General features: G+C 39.2%; 2 protein-coding genes and 1 pseudogene across 6 annotated transcripts in view; 2 read left to right on the top strand and 1 right to left on the bottom strand.

Annotated features, from left to right (window-relative positions):
- Erich2 (glutamate rich 2) overlaps window positions 1–5,664 on the bottom strand; it is a 24,622-nt gene extending 18,958 nt beyond the window's left edge. For 2 of the 5 annotated variants that reach the window (XM_047544147.1, XM_047544149.1), the window contains exons 1-2: window positions 5,522–5,664; window positions 5,352–5,397 (exon numbers count right to left, since the gene is read on the bottom strand). In XM_047544147.1, the coding sequence (XP_047400103.1) occupies window positions 5,352–5,397; window positions 5,522–5,549 (74 nt within the window). In that variant the 5' untranslated portion in view covers window positions 5,550–5,664. Of the gene's footprint in view, window positions 1–4,697; window positions 4,949–5,312; window positions 5,398–5,521 lie in introns of those variants that run through there. The other 3 variants (XM_047544152.1, XM_047544148.1, XM_047544151.1) reach the window with 3 other exon arrangements.
- On the top strand, window positions 5,164–13,705 carry LOC124979660 (40S ribosomal protein S25-like). Its single transcript, XM_047544154.1, has 2 exons — window positions 5,164–5,485; window positions 13,272–13,705. Exons 1-2 carry the CDS (start codon window positions 5,184–5,186, stop codon window positions 13,672–13,674), a joined length of 705 nt encoding a protein of 234 aa, XP_047400110.1. The 5' UTR covers window positions 5,164–5,183; the 3' UTR covers window positions 13,675–13,705.
- Window positions 5,625–7,853, top strand: LOC124981278 (40S ribosomal protein S19-like; annotated as a pseudogene).

Raw genomic sequence — 13,705 nt, 5'->3', positions numbered from 1 at the left:
AAGAGAAGAGAGTCTTAAGGGGTTTTGTTTCTTTTCCAAATATGGAAGAGTCACACTTAAATTTTCCATAAATAACAAGTCACTTGTTGCTCCCTCTAACCCTGGGCCCACATCCCAAGCTAGATGTTTAAAATTGTTATAATTACATACTTAGGGATCTCTAGTATATAAAATTCAGGGTCAAGACTGTGAACAATAAAAGCCAAACTTCATTATTTTGTATTATTTCTTTTTAAAACTCTGTCTCTCTTCACTTACAGATATATCCTGAAAGAAATAATGAATAAAACAGTAGCACATATACTACTGCCTCGGGCTTTGCTTTTTGGGAAACCCTGACAGTTTGTTATTAACTTGATTCTCCCCCAAGAAGCTCACAGAGAGTTAAAGTCTATCAGAAAAGCAAGGCATCTTCTGGGGGAAAACCAGGTGTAGAAAATCTACAGGATAAATGAAAAGAATAAATGATAAATGAAAATCTACAGGATAAATGAAAGAGTGAATTAAATAGGCCTTAGCAAAAGAAATTTAAGCTGATCTCTCCTGAGAGGTACTTTGACTCCACAAATTTCCATAGTCTTGTGGTACCTGGAGCACAGGAAGACCATCACCTTTATATTTAGAACCTCCTCTCCTTTCTATCTCTGGGATCTTCATGGATTACAACCCTATCCCCCTTACCTGGCTATAACAGCAGCACATATAATTCTCTTTCCATCTGCACCTGGTGTAAGGAAAACCTAGGTGGGCAGATCCCAGTCCCTGATGGAGACCCAGACTCTTCTCAGTCCAGCTTTATTATTACTTGGGAAGAATCCAGCTAACCTCCCTTCCTGAAACTGAATTCCTTGGGAGGCAGTAATTCTCAAGAGCTTTGTCTCTTGGTGGAAGAGTCTGGTTTCACATGTCTCAGGTGAGTCTGGGAAAATGACTTAACTCCTTTAAGCTTCAGTTCTTCCTGAAATGGGGATCACAATGGAGATGACCTCTCTAAATTATTGTCAAGATCTAATGGAGAGAGGCTAGGGTTGTGGCTCAGTGGTAGAGTGCTTGCCTAGTGTGTGTGAGGCTCTGGGTTGGATCCTCAGGATCACATAAAAATAAACAAAATAAAGGTTTTGTGTTCATCTACAACAAAAAAATTCATATTTATATATTAATTTATTAATACATAAATTAATTTAGTTAATTTTTATATATATATAAATTTTAAAAAGATCTAATGGAGTCATCTGGACAGATAGTTTAGTTAGCACAGAGCCTGGCACTTAGGAGGGATGCTGTAGAAACAACTTGATGTTTCACCTAAAGGGAAAGCTGGAAAGATGTCCTCTAAGGCTGATAAAAGCTTACTAGGATTGAGATGGTCTATCTCTTAGGGTTTTTAATTAATTAAAAAACTACATAAACCCTAAAGTACTGGTATTGTTCACAAGGTTCACTGACTTCAGGGAAAATGCAGTCATTTAGAACATAAGTTTAATTTTTTTTTTGGTCCTGGGGATTGAACCCAGGGATACTGAGCTATATCCCCAGTACTTTTTATTTATGGCCTCAAACTTGTCTTCCTCCTGTATCAGCCTCCAGTGTTGCTGGAATTACAGGCATATGCCACAGAATACAGGTAAATTTTAAAATCTGCATTATCATTTGCATCTCTATGTTTATCCATCTCCCCCAGGCATATGAGCAGTATGTTGGCCTTGTGCTACCTTAAGTCTCCTCTCTATCCTGTTGTAACTGTTCAAATTAGAGTCATGGTATCCAGAAAGAGCCGTCTTAAGATGTATACTCTGTGTATTCATGACCATTGATATGGTCAGCATTAACATCATGACACTCATTTAATCATTCCTTTGAATCTCTACCAAGTGCACCCTCTGGCTTTTGGAACAGGGTTGACTCACCTGATGTCTTTTAATAGTCCCTGTGACAATGGGAACAAATATTGTGAGGGTTGGGGCTATAGCTCAGTTGGTAGAGTGCTTAGCTCATAAGCACAAGGCCCTGGGTTCAATCCCCAGCACACACACACACAAAATTGTGACAGTCTCCAATTTTCATGCAATATTCAATGTCTTAAACATTTGGGATGGGGGTGTAGCTCAGTGGTAGAGTGCAAGCTTAGCACAAAGAAATAAACTTTTGATGAGCACCTACTATGTATGAGATATGTCTGAGCTAAGCTCTAGGGATATAGAGATGAAGGGAGAATGGCTGCCATCATCTATATAGAATAATATAAGGCCAAAGATAGAATCCTGGGAAATGACACCTAAGAAGCAGGCAGAGGAAAGGCACATAAATAAATATGTAGACAGATTATAACCAAAGAGTGTTAGAATGACCACAAACATGATAGAAGTTTCTTAAAAGAAGAAATTGGTTTTTACTCAGGAGTGTGGGTCATACATAACTTTAAAGGCACACAGCTATTACTGAGTGAATAAAGCTATTAAACGACATAAAATAGCCTGATTGCTTTAGAGTGCTCTTCCAATTAAAAAAGAAAGGCCCACAGAATTGGGAAGAATGATTCTGAGTAAAGAGTTGGGAAAAAGCAGAGATACTTATGTTTATAAAGAATAAAAAAATTTAAAAGAAATGCATAGGGCTTGCCTAGCATGTGTGAGGCACTGGGTTCAATTCTCAGCATCACATATGAATAAATACAATGAAGTCCATTGACAACTAAACAACATTTGTTTTAAAAATGTAGGAAGATAGGTAGTATTCATCAGGAGATAAATATATCTGATTCAATAAGTATATAATGTACACACAGCAAGATAATTTATAAAGGCATAATTATGTGATTGTATGTGTTTTAAAATATTCTGAGCATTTTGGGGGGCGGTATCAGGGATTGAACCTGAGGCACTCGACGACTGAGCCACATCCCCAGCCCTATTTTGTATTTTATTTAGAGACAGGGTCTCACTGAGTTGCTTAGCACTTCGCTGTTGTTGAGGTTTGCTTGGAACTCATGATCTTCCTGCCTCAGCCTCCAGAGGAGACCTCCATTTTTCTTAAAGTGACTTGAGCTGAGTCAAAGAAAAGCACTGTCTCACCGTATCCAAGAGAGAGGTGAACGTCCAAACTGTGTGGAGGGCAGGACACAGTGGATGTAACTGTGTCAAGGACTCTGGAGGCTCTCTCCCTAGTTCATCTCAGTTTCTCCCTGAACGTGGGTCTCATTCTTCTCTCACTGCAGACAGGTTTTCCACATATGGTACAAAATATGGCTCCCAGAATTCTTGTTTTATGTGATATAATTCCAGGCTTTAAGGAAAAATGGACTCTTTCTTAACAACAAAAAATCCCAGTCAAGAGTTTATTAGTTCAGCTGGGGTTTAGTTGCTATTGATTTGTACAAAGAACAAATAAGCTCAAGTCACTTTAAGAAAAACGGAGGTCTCTTATGAAGCCAAATATGGGATTATCATAATTTCATTCATGTATGCATGTATTCATTCATTCTTTGCCTTCCTTCCTTACTAGACTGAGTTTCACAAGTATAGGGACTTTGCATGTATTGTCTATTAGAAGGAAACAAGAAAGCAAAGAATTGAACTTAAGTTCTGCTGTTCAATGTGGTTAATATGCAACTATTCTATCCTTTTGTACTATTCATTTTATAAACTACCTTGTATTCTAATAGACAAAGAATAAATGCATAAATAGATAGCTCCAAGTTCAGGACCTGCAACTGTGGTGAGAGAGAGATAATTAATCACCCATCCTTCATCCTGAAGGAGCTTGGTGGAGAAACAACATGATGCAGGCACAATATTTTATTGCATAGCCCCAACTGTGTATAAAATGATTTGAAAGATCATCCATCACTTACAATCATTTAAAAGTGGCGTAGGGGATGTGGCTCAGTGGTAGAGTGCTTGCCTAGCATGTGTGAGGCACTGGGTTTGATTTTCAGCCCACATAAAAATGAATAAATAAAATAAAAGTATTGTGTACATCTACAACTAAAATTTTTTTTACGTGGCTAAATATAAATTTTGTATATTTTCTCCTTCACAGAACGACATAATGATAGAGTCCAGAATTTAAAGTCAGGGCAACTATGTTCATATCTCAGCAGATTGGGTAATGTTGAGTCGTTTCCTTAACTGCTCTCTGATTCAGTTCCTCAACTATAAATTGAGGATAAAAATTTCACCTACCTCATACAGTAATTGTTCAAAATAACAAACTGGCTAATAAATAATAATAGCGGCACTTATCTCCTACTAGATAACAATTACTACAACTCCTCCTGTTACTATTGTTATTACCTAAAGCCTAGAAAGGACAGTCCTGAAGGTGTACTGGGTAAAAGCAGTCAGTTCTAAGTGCCCAAATGCCACCCATGGGGCAAAGAAATGGAGAGAAAATACTGAGATGTAGCTTAATTAGAGGGTGTGGGTAGAAAGCTTTGGAATTCTGGAGTGATTGTAATGCAACCTCTACAAAGGTCTGGTAAACTCTTAACACTAAAAAAGGAGTGCTGCTGTTGTTTTCTGGAGATTAAAAAAAAATCCCAAACCACTTCAATTAGGAAAAAATTATCAAGTTGTATTTGATTTTTAGGAGAATGAAACAAATCAAAAGACATTTTCAGATTTATTTATTTAATTGAGATGGCATGCCGCCCTGTTGCCCAAGTGGTTCTTAAACCTGGGCTCAAGCAATCTTCTTACCTTGGCCTCCTTGAGTAGTTGGGACCACACACTGCGCTCCACTGCCCCAGTAATTTTCATTTTTAAAAAGCTACTTCCAGAGGTTCTCTTGAGATAAAACAGTTTCCGCATTTTCACTTAGGCCAAATGATAAATTGGTAATTATGTCACGTGCTACTGCAAATGCTACAGAGGCTCAGAGTAGAGTAGTTGAAAAGTCCAAAAACCACAGTATTGATTTTGGAAGTCTCTAGTCATCCAGGCTGGACCTTAGAAGTGACCCATTGTCGGAACCCTTCATTTTACAGAAGATGAAAACTAGATCCAGGAGGTCCAAATTCCACTGACAATTTTATGGTCAGCCAAGTTATATGATCTAGCAAGTAGTGATAAAACTACAGCCAGGGGGTGCTCGCTTCTATAAGCCATTAAGTTTATTTAAACAGAAAATGAGCAAAGGAATTGGAAACAAGGGAGAAGACTGATGAGAGAGCGGGAAGCCCTGAGATGAAACATGGCTATTTTCATTCTGGGGAGAGGAGAAGAGTTGGTACAAATGGGCAGGTCAGAGAACTGTGGTGCAGACACGCCTGTCAGACCCGTCCAACTACCATGCACAACTACGAAGACACGAACCTCTCTCAAGGATCGACTACAGCGGTTCACGGATCCTACCTTCTCAGGCGGCGCCTATGCAGCGGCGGAGCCCCAGAGCCCGAACCTGGAGGGACAGAGAAGTTTGAGGATTCAGGAGCAGGGTATGAGTACGTCCGAGATGAGGGCTGGATCCAGCTGTACTCGGGGACCAGGTGAGCGCAACTCGCAGTCACCCCGACGCCTCTCACCCGCTTGTGTCCCTTTCAAACCGATCATCACAAGGGCGGACGCCGGGTCCCGCTAGCCACCGACGCTGAGTTGGGAGCCTTAAGCCGGGGACGCCACGCTGCCATGGAGACAGGACCAAATGCTTTAGGAGCCGGGGAAGCAGCCAAGGCAGGGGCGGAGGGACCAGGGGGCGTGGCGAGCGAGGCCAAGGGCCGGGAGCGAGATTGGTTGGGCGGTTGGAGGGGCGGGGCGGGGCGGAGCAAGCCGGGACTGTGGTGAGGGCGGAGCCAGCTGCTGGGTTACCCGGCGCCCTGCTGTCCCGGAGCTTCGGTCACGCGGCAAATTGGGTACACAAACTCTCTGACCCACGTGCGCGCGTGCCCTGGTTACTTGGAGAAGGGCGGAAGAGAGGGCGGTTGAAATGTGGATTGCCTTACCGGATCCGATTCTAGGGAGTAGAGGAAAAGAGGCGGTGTTTTGAACTTGTGGAGTAAAAGATGTTTTGAGTTGGGAGGAATGGGTGTCCTTGTTGTGAATGATGAATGCCCCCTGCAGGATTTGGTCCTCCAACTTGTGGTCGCCCCAAGATGATGGGTTTCCTGAGCGGTCTCTGGACGCCAGTTCCCCCAGAAATCTGCATCAAGTGGTTGGAGGCTCGCTTCTCCCGCCAGGCCGAGCCATGTTTGAGTTCCGATTAGTGCGGAGGCTGCTACTCAGCTGTTCATCCCGGCCAGTGGGAGGTATTATGGCTTACATAACTGTTTTGGTCATGGAAGAGAGTGGGAAAGTTCTTCTATTAGGAAATTCTAATTGTCCCTCATGCTTGTCTTCTAGGAAAGAATTGGTGGGTTTTCTCCACTTGGGATTTGGAAGTCACTAGGCTCAACATATTTTGAAGGAAGCCCCTTTGTTGGAATCAAATCTGACTTAGAATTTCATATAGTAGTTACATAATATGAGGTGTAATTGCTGTTTAACCTCTGGATTAGGTACCTGGTAAATGATCGTAAACTTCAAATGATAAAAATATGTAAGCGTTGCTTAGTTATGGCTATTATTATTATTATTAAAGTAGAACCAATTAGACCAATCGGGAACCAGGAATATATAGAAAGAGATTCAGTTATTTTGAAATTCTCTTAATTATCTGTCCACATTTACTCTCTCAGTCTTGTTTGAGTCCTGGATGATAGCAAAGAGGCAAAGGTAAAAGGCCAGAATGAAGTTTAAGAATCATTGAGGGGCTGGGGCTGTAGCTCAGTGGTAGACCACTTGCCTAGCATGTGTGAGGCACTGGGTTTGGTCCTCAGCACCACATAAAAACAAAGGCTTTGTGTTCATATACAACTAAAAATATATGTTTAAAAAAACCTCAATGAAGTCACAAATACATTCCTTGTTTGATAAGAACATAGTGAACTGTTATCTTTTTGGTTACAGGGAAACCCTTACATAGGCTGATGTCTGAAGTTTAGTAGAAGACATTTCCACTCAAAGCAAAGGGAAATTCATCCTATTCCTTGGTTAACACCCTTGAAAACATTCGTTTTGTTGAATTTTCTTAGTCTTGATAAATAGGTAACTGGGAAGTATAAGAAGGCATCAAATTGATTAAACTTTCTCTTCTGAACCCCTTCCCCCTTAACAGAAGAGCTCAAGTCCAGGGTTTTCAGTGTTTATTGTTCCTGAAAGAAAGGGTAAGAATAGATTGATGATCTTGGAGAATTAAAGTATTCTCTCCACCTGGAGCTAGACAGACCTGGCTCCCACTTTGGATCTCAGGGTTTTTAAGTGCAAAGTGGGGGTGCATATACAATTTGGTATACTTGTAGCAGAGATTAAAAAAAAAAAAGTAAAGCTCTTGGGGAAACCCCATCACTCTCTTTCCCCTGACTGGCTGCACAGAGACCACAGGAAGCCTGGAGTTACTGTAAAAGAGGTAAACCAGCAAGAGTTCATTAGAGTTCTGACAGCCTTCCTTAAAAAATCCGGCAAGCTGAAAGTCTCCAAATGGGTGGACACAGTCAAGCTGGCCAAGCATAAAGAACTTGCTCCCTATGATGAGAACTGGTTCTACAAAAGAGCTGCTTCCACAGCACCTGTACCTCTGGGGTGGTGCTGGGGTTGGTTCCATGACCAAGATCTATGGGGGACGTCTGAGAAATAGTGTCATGTCTAGCCATTTCATCAGAGGCTCCAAGAGTGTGGCCTGCTGCATCCTCCAAGTCTTGGAAGGGCTCAAAATGGTGGAAAAGGACCAAGATGGGGGACACAAGCTGACAGATACCTCAGGGACAGAGAGATCTGTACAGAACTGCTGGACAGGTGGTAGCTGCCAACAAGAAGTATTAGAACAAAAGGATGCTGGGTTAATAAACCGCCTCATTCTTAAAAAAAAAAAAAAAAAGTAACGCTCTTGACACAGAGACTGGCCCATGGCATCTAATCAATAACTCTTAGTTATCATTGCTACTTCTACTACCCTATGAATGTGAATAAACAAACCTACTTTCAGGGTAGCTGTATCTAAGTAAAGTGCCTGGCCCCATGTTTATTTAAACACACATGGTTATTTTACCTCTCTGATGAAAAAGCATTACACATCATCTTTATTTGTACAACTTCAGAAATAATTCATCTATCTCTATAACTTAGTGCAGAAATTATTGGTGTAATACTCAAAAGTAAAACATAGTTTAGCTCCATCCTGTACATTCAAACCACTGAACAAATTACCAAAAGTATGTGTAGTGAGGGTTTGTCCTAATAATGTGAAGGAAAAAACCGAAAGCTCTTTTGCAAGTATTGCATCACCCCCAAACAACTGGCTTTTATTAAACTCTGTGGTTTTTTTGAATAGATCTGAATGTGAGCAGAGCATGATATAAAAAATTTAAATAACAGTGTTTTTCTGATTATAAGACTAATGCAGGGGTTGGGGGCATAGAGCTCAGTGGTAAAGTGTCTAGCATGTGCAAGGTTCTGGGTTCAATCCCCAGCCCTGCAAACTGCCTCTCCCCTGCCAAAACCCAAAAATGTAACACATGCTCATGATAGACAATATACAACATACAGGAAAGCACAATGAAAAATAAAAACCATCCAGAATACCATCACCCATTAATAACTTCAGTTACTACTTCTATTTTTCCTTTTAGCTTGTTTTGTGCACATATATATTTACTTAATAACATTTGTATTTGATGGCATACACATTACTAGCATTCCTTTTTGCTTAACATTCTCTCTTGAACATTTCCCCAATGTCTTTTAAGTCTTCAGAACATTTTAATGACCATATAATATATAATATATAAAAAACACAGTTTATCCATAATTTATTCAACCAGTTCCCAGTTTGGAAATTTCCAACTTTTCTCTTATAATGCATTGTATCAAAAAGACATGTTGCTCAGTACTGTGCTAGTCATAAGCCTTAAATGGTGAAGAGTAACTATGAAAATAAGGTTTTGATGAACATCTTTTTAAATAAATCTTTGATGGCATTTTTCATTCTTTGAATTCTTAGGACTATGAAAACATAACTTCAAAAGGCATTCTTTGGGCTTCAAAGACAAACAAACTAAAATTCTGAACTGTAAGATATTAACTCTTTGGAAAAATACCAACAACAAAATTAATATTTATTTTGTGCAAAGTGTGAACTTATCCAGAAGATACTTTCTTATTAGTTGCTGTGAAACACCAAGGGTATTTGAAGTGTATTGACTTTGGCTTTTACCTCTAATTCTTTCCAGGATTTGCTGGCTTTCTCAATAGTGTGAGATTGTTTGAAGTCTATGCAAATTGCCTTACTTCCTCTTCTCACAGTAAAATGTTAACTACAGTATTTTATTTCCGGCTTTCCTCTTGTAAACACATGGCTTTTCTACATTTCTTTCATTTATCTTTTTTTGTGAAGCATTTTGTATCTTTACACTTATTAACCTGAAGACAGATACCTTTCTTCTTCATTTTTTTTTTGTACTGGGGATTAAACCCAGGGGCTCTTTACCACTGAATTATATCCCCAGTTCTTTTTTAATTTTGTATTTTGAGACAGGTCTCGCTAAGTTGCTGAGGCTGGCCTCTAACTTGTTATAGGTGTGCACCTCAGCGCCTGGCTATATTTCTTTCTTTTAAACTCAAGTTTATTCCTATAAAGCACTAAACTTAGTGTAGCCTGTAGTTAGTTTTGGTCAAGCAACATGCAAATTAACTAGGGCATTTAGGAAATTTTATAATAGAGATGATTTATTAAAAGCAATGGCCACCCCTACAACACATACACATATACTCCCCACCACACTCTACTCTTCTTTGACAATTGAATTTTTATATATTAGGTCAAACTGAATAAAATTGTCATATATGAACAAGAAATGGTCAAATAATGGCAACTTCATATGGTTCTATCTATACAAATACTTGATGAATTAGTTTATATTTTTTTACCTTTTTCTAAATATTGAGCTTCCTGATTATCATACTGAGGAAATCCTTCACTATTGAAGAAAATTGTGCTTGTTTTGCTTTCATAAATATTTGAATATAGTCAGGAGGGTGCCATAAAATGTTTGTTTATTATTTTGGAGACAGTAGAGGGAGCCTGGAGCCAAAACATTGTTAATGTAGACATGTAAATGACTGTCTTTGAATTCTTGATGTGTGAATGAACTTAAATTTGAGTATATATGTAAAAGAGCAATATTTTTTTAAAATGGTTGATTGTGTTAAATAATCACTTGAATAAGATGAGAAGGTGGCTGACTACCAGTGCAGGCTGAACTTCATAAGGGTTCACAATAGGATCAACTGGAATCCTATTCTTCTGGGCTCTTCTCTGAGTAAGATCAGACACAGCACATTGCCATGTTGATGCACTTGTGCTGACAATTTTCCCCTTTTCAACCTTAACATAGGTCACCCTTCCATTTCCATGGCATCATATCATGATTATTTTTTGAATCAGAACTTCAAAATATGTTACCATTTCCAATTTTATGTTTTAATTTATAGTCTTCATAGTTTAGTTGATTGCTTCCTCCAGACACATGCAGAGGCACTTTGATCCTGTTTCAGTTTCTATACTTTAAGAAGGTGTCTAATAAAAGACCACTTCTTTCACAGAATTTTTGCTAACCTTAATTGAAGTGTTGTCTCTTGCTGACCCTCTCTTTAACCATCTTTATCTTTGGCCCAATCTTTTGTTAAGTGCCCCCTGGCCCTGGTGTTATGAAGAGGTTTCTAAGGTAATTGATGGTGTCACCGCTGTTCTTTAGTACAGGTAGCCTAGGGAGGGTTTCAAGCTCCTGAGATAACACCTCCTAACTCTAGAGATAAGATGGAAAAGAAGGAGAAGGAGGGGAAAGAAGACAAAGAAAGAAAAGAAAGAGAAGGAGGAGAAGAAGGTGAATCCGTAAAGATATTAAACATACTTCCTAAAGAAAATCAGGTTCGTGTCCACCCAGGACACCAAAACAAAAACAAAAAATAAAATTAGGTTAGCTGGTGTGGGTATAGGTGCACCAGAGCATGATCCTCCAGCCTCCAATTTTTATAGATTTTTATTTTGAGTCTCACTAAGTTGCTGAGGCTGGCCTTGAAATTGCAAATTCTCCTGCTTCGGCCTCCTGAGTTGCTGGGATTACAAGCATGTGCCATCACACTTGACAAGCATAGCTCTCTCAGCGGTGGTACAAGGGGACTCCCTCCCTAAGAGTAAAGGCTACTTTCTAGGCTGTTAATTATAAATCTAACATATTCCTAATTTATCAACTTTTCCATTGGTATATATTTAATATGTTCATCACTACAATCAAGATAAAAAAATATCATACCTCTTACCTCATTTAAAAACTTCTTTCTGTCCCTGCTATCACCCCAAGCAATCACTGATCTGCCTTCTACCACTCAGGGTAAATCTGAATTTTCTATAGTTTTATAAAATGGAACCATACACTATGTAATCCATCTTGTATGATTTCTTTTACTCAGTATCATAATTATGAATTTATTCATATTGCTTCATGTATCAATAGTTCATTCATTTCATTGCCAAGTATCATTCTGCTGCAATAATATGCCACAATTTATCCATGAACTTGGCGATAGACATTTGAGCTTCCAATTTCCTCCTCCCTGTGCTGTGGCTTAAAATTTCTTTCCAGGTAGAAACTGGCATATCATAGGATTAACCTTTTGTTTCTGGTCTTTTAAGGATCATTTTCTTTTGTTGCTAAATGTGCAGTATCTTGAGAACTATGATTCATTAGAAAAAATTTTGTTTTGAAGTTTTTTAAGGGTTGAGGGTAAGTTCCCTCCCATTACTCCATCTTGGCTGAAAGCAGATTTCATATTGCCTCACTCTTAAACATGAACAAGCAACCAAGGATTACCAGATATTAAAGAGAAGCCAAAAACGTGTAATAAGCTAATCCTGGTAAACTAATAAAAAGTAAATGATTTCGGAGAAAATAGGTAATTAAGGGAATGGAAGGAAACAAGTAAAAGTGCTAGGAACCATCCTCACAGTGATGTGGGAAAACAATATATTGCATCTATTAAAGACTATCAGGATGCCATAACAAATTTGTAATCAATCTAAGGATAAGAAATAGCTCTTGAGATACAGCCACATCAATGTTCATAGCTGCTTAATTCACAATAGCCAGACTGTGGAACCAACCTAGATGTCCTTCAGTTGATGAATGGATAAAGAAACTGTGGTATATATACATACAATGGAATATTACTCAGCTATAAAGAATAATAAAATTATGACATTTGCAGGCAAATGGATGAAATTGGAGAATATCATGCTAAGTGAGATAAGCCAATCTCAAAAAGCTAAAGGAATGATCTCGCTGATAAGCAGATGATGACATATAATAGGGATTGGGAGGGGGGCAAGAATGGAGGAAGGAGGGACTGTATAGAGGGAAAAGAGGGGTGGGAGAGGTGGGGGGGAAGGAAAAAATAACAGAATGAATCAAACACCATTACCCTATGTAAATGTATGATTACGTAAATGGTATGCTGTTACTCCATGTACAAACAGAAACAACATGTATCCCATTTGTTTACAATAAAAATAAAAAAAGAAAGAAATAGCTCTTGAAAAACTATAAATAGTTGTCTACTAAAGAATTTAATTAAAAGTTTGGATACTATAATGGCCAACAGGTCTATGAGAAAATGCTCATCAATATTAGTGATCAGGGAAATGTAAATCAAAACCACAGTGAGATGCCACCTTACATCTGTCAGAGAGGCTATTTAAGAAAATTAAAAACAGCAAGTATTGACAAGAATGTGTAGAAACTGGAACCATCACACATTGTTTGTGGGAATGCAAAATAGTGTAGCTGCTATGGAAAATAAGAATGAAGTACCACAAAAAATTAGAAATAGTACCATATGATCCAGCAGTCCCACTTCTGGGTGTATTAAGGACCTCATGCTAAGTGAAACAAGTCACCCCCAGTCCTTTTTATACTTTTATTTTGAGACAGGGTCTGGTGGAGGCTGGCTTTGAACTTGTGGTCTTCCTGCCTCAGCCTCCCCACAGGTCCTCATAGCCCTTCTGACTTGTCTTAGGCCATGCTTGATCATCTTAGTCATTCCCTGGCATATACCTTCCTTTTCCTTCTACATGGGTAAGGAATTTGTCAATAATTATGACGTACCAGTTCTAGAGAGTATTAGCAGTAAAAAATCTATATAAAAGTGTATCATGGCTTTTTGTCTGACATCTTGATGAGGCTGCAGTAGCTGCTGCTGCTCTCCAGTCTTCGTGATGCTGCCCAAGGATGACAAGAAGAAAGATGCCGGAAAGTCAGCCAAGAAAGACAAGGACCCAGAGAACAAATCTGGGGGCAAAGCCAAAAAGAAGAAGTGGTCCAAAGGAAAAGTTCAGGACAAGCTCAACAATCTAGTCTTGTTTGACAAAGCTACTTACGACAAACTCTGTAAGGAAGTTCCCAACTATAAGCTTACAACCCCAGCTGTCGTCTCAGAGAGACTGAAGATTCAAGGTTCCCTGGCCAGGGCAGCCCTTCAGGAGCTCCTCAGTAAAGGACTTATCAAACTGGTTTCAAAGCACAGAGCTCAAGTAATTTACACCAGAAATACCAAGGGTGGAGATGCCCCAGCTGCTGGTGAAGACGCATGAACAGGTCCAATCAACTGTACATTTGGAAAAA

The sequence above is a fragment of the Sciurus carolinensis genome, chromosome 3 (assembly GCF_902686445.1).
Source record: "Sciurus carolinensis chromosome 3, mSciCar1.2, whole genome shotgun sequence".
NCBI lineage: Eukaryota > Metazoa > Chordata > Mammalia > Rodentia > Sciuridae > Sciurus > Sciurus carolinensis.
Note: the sequence above shows the minus strand (reverse complement) of the source record. Positions and strands in the feature narration are given on the sequence as shown.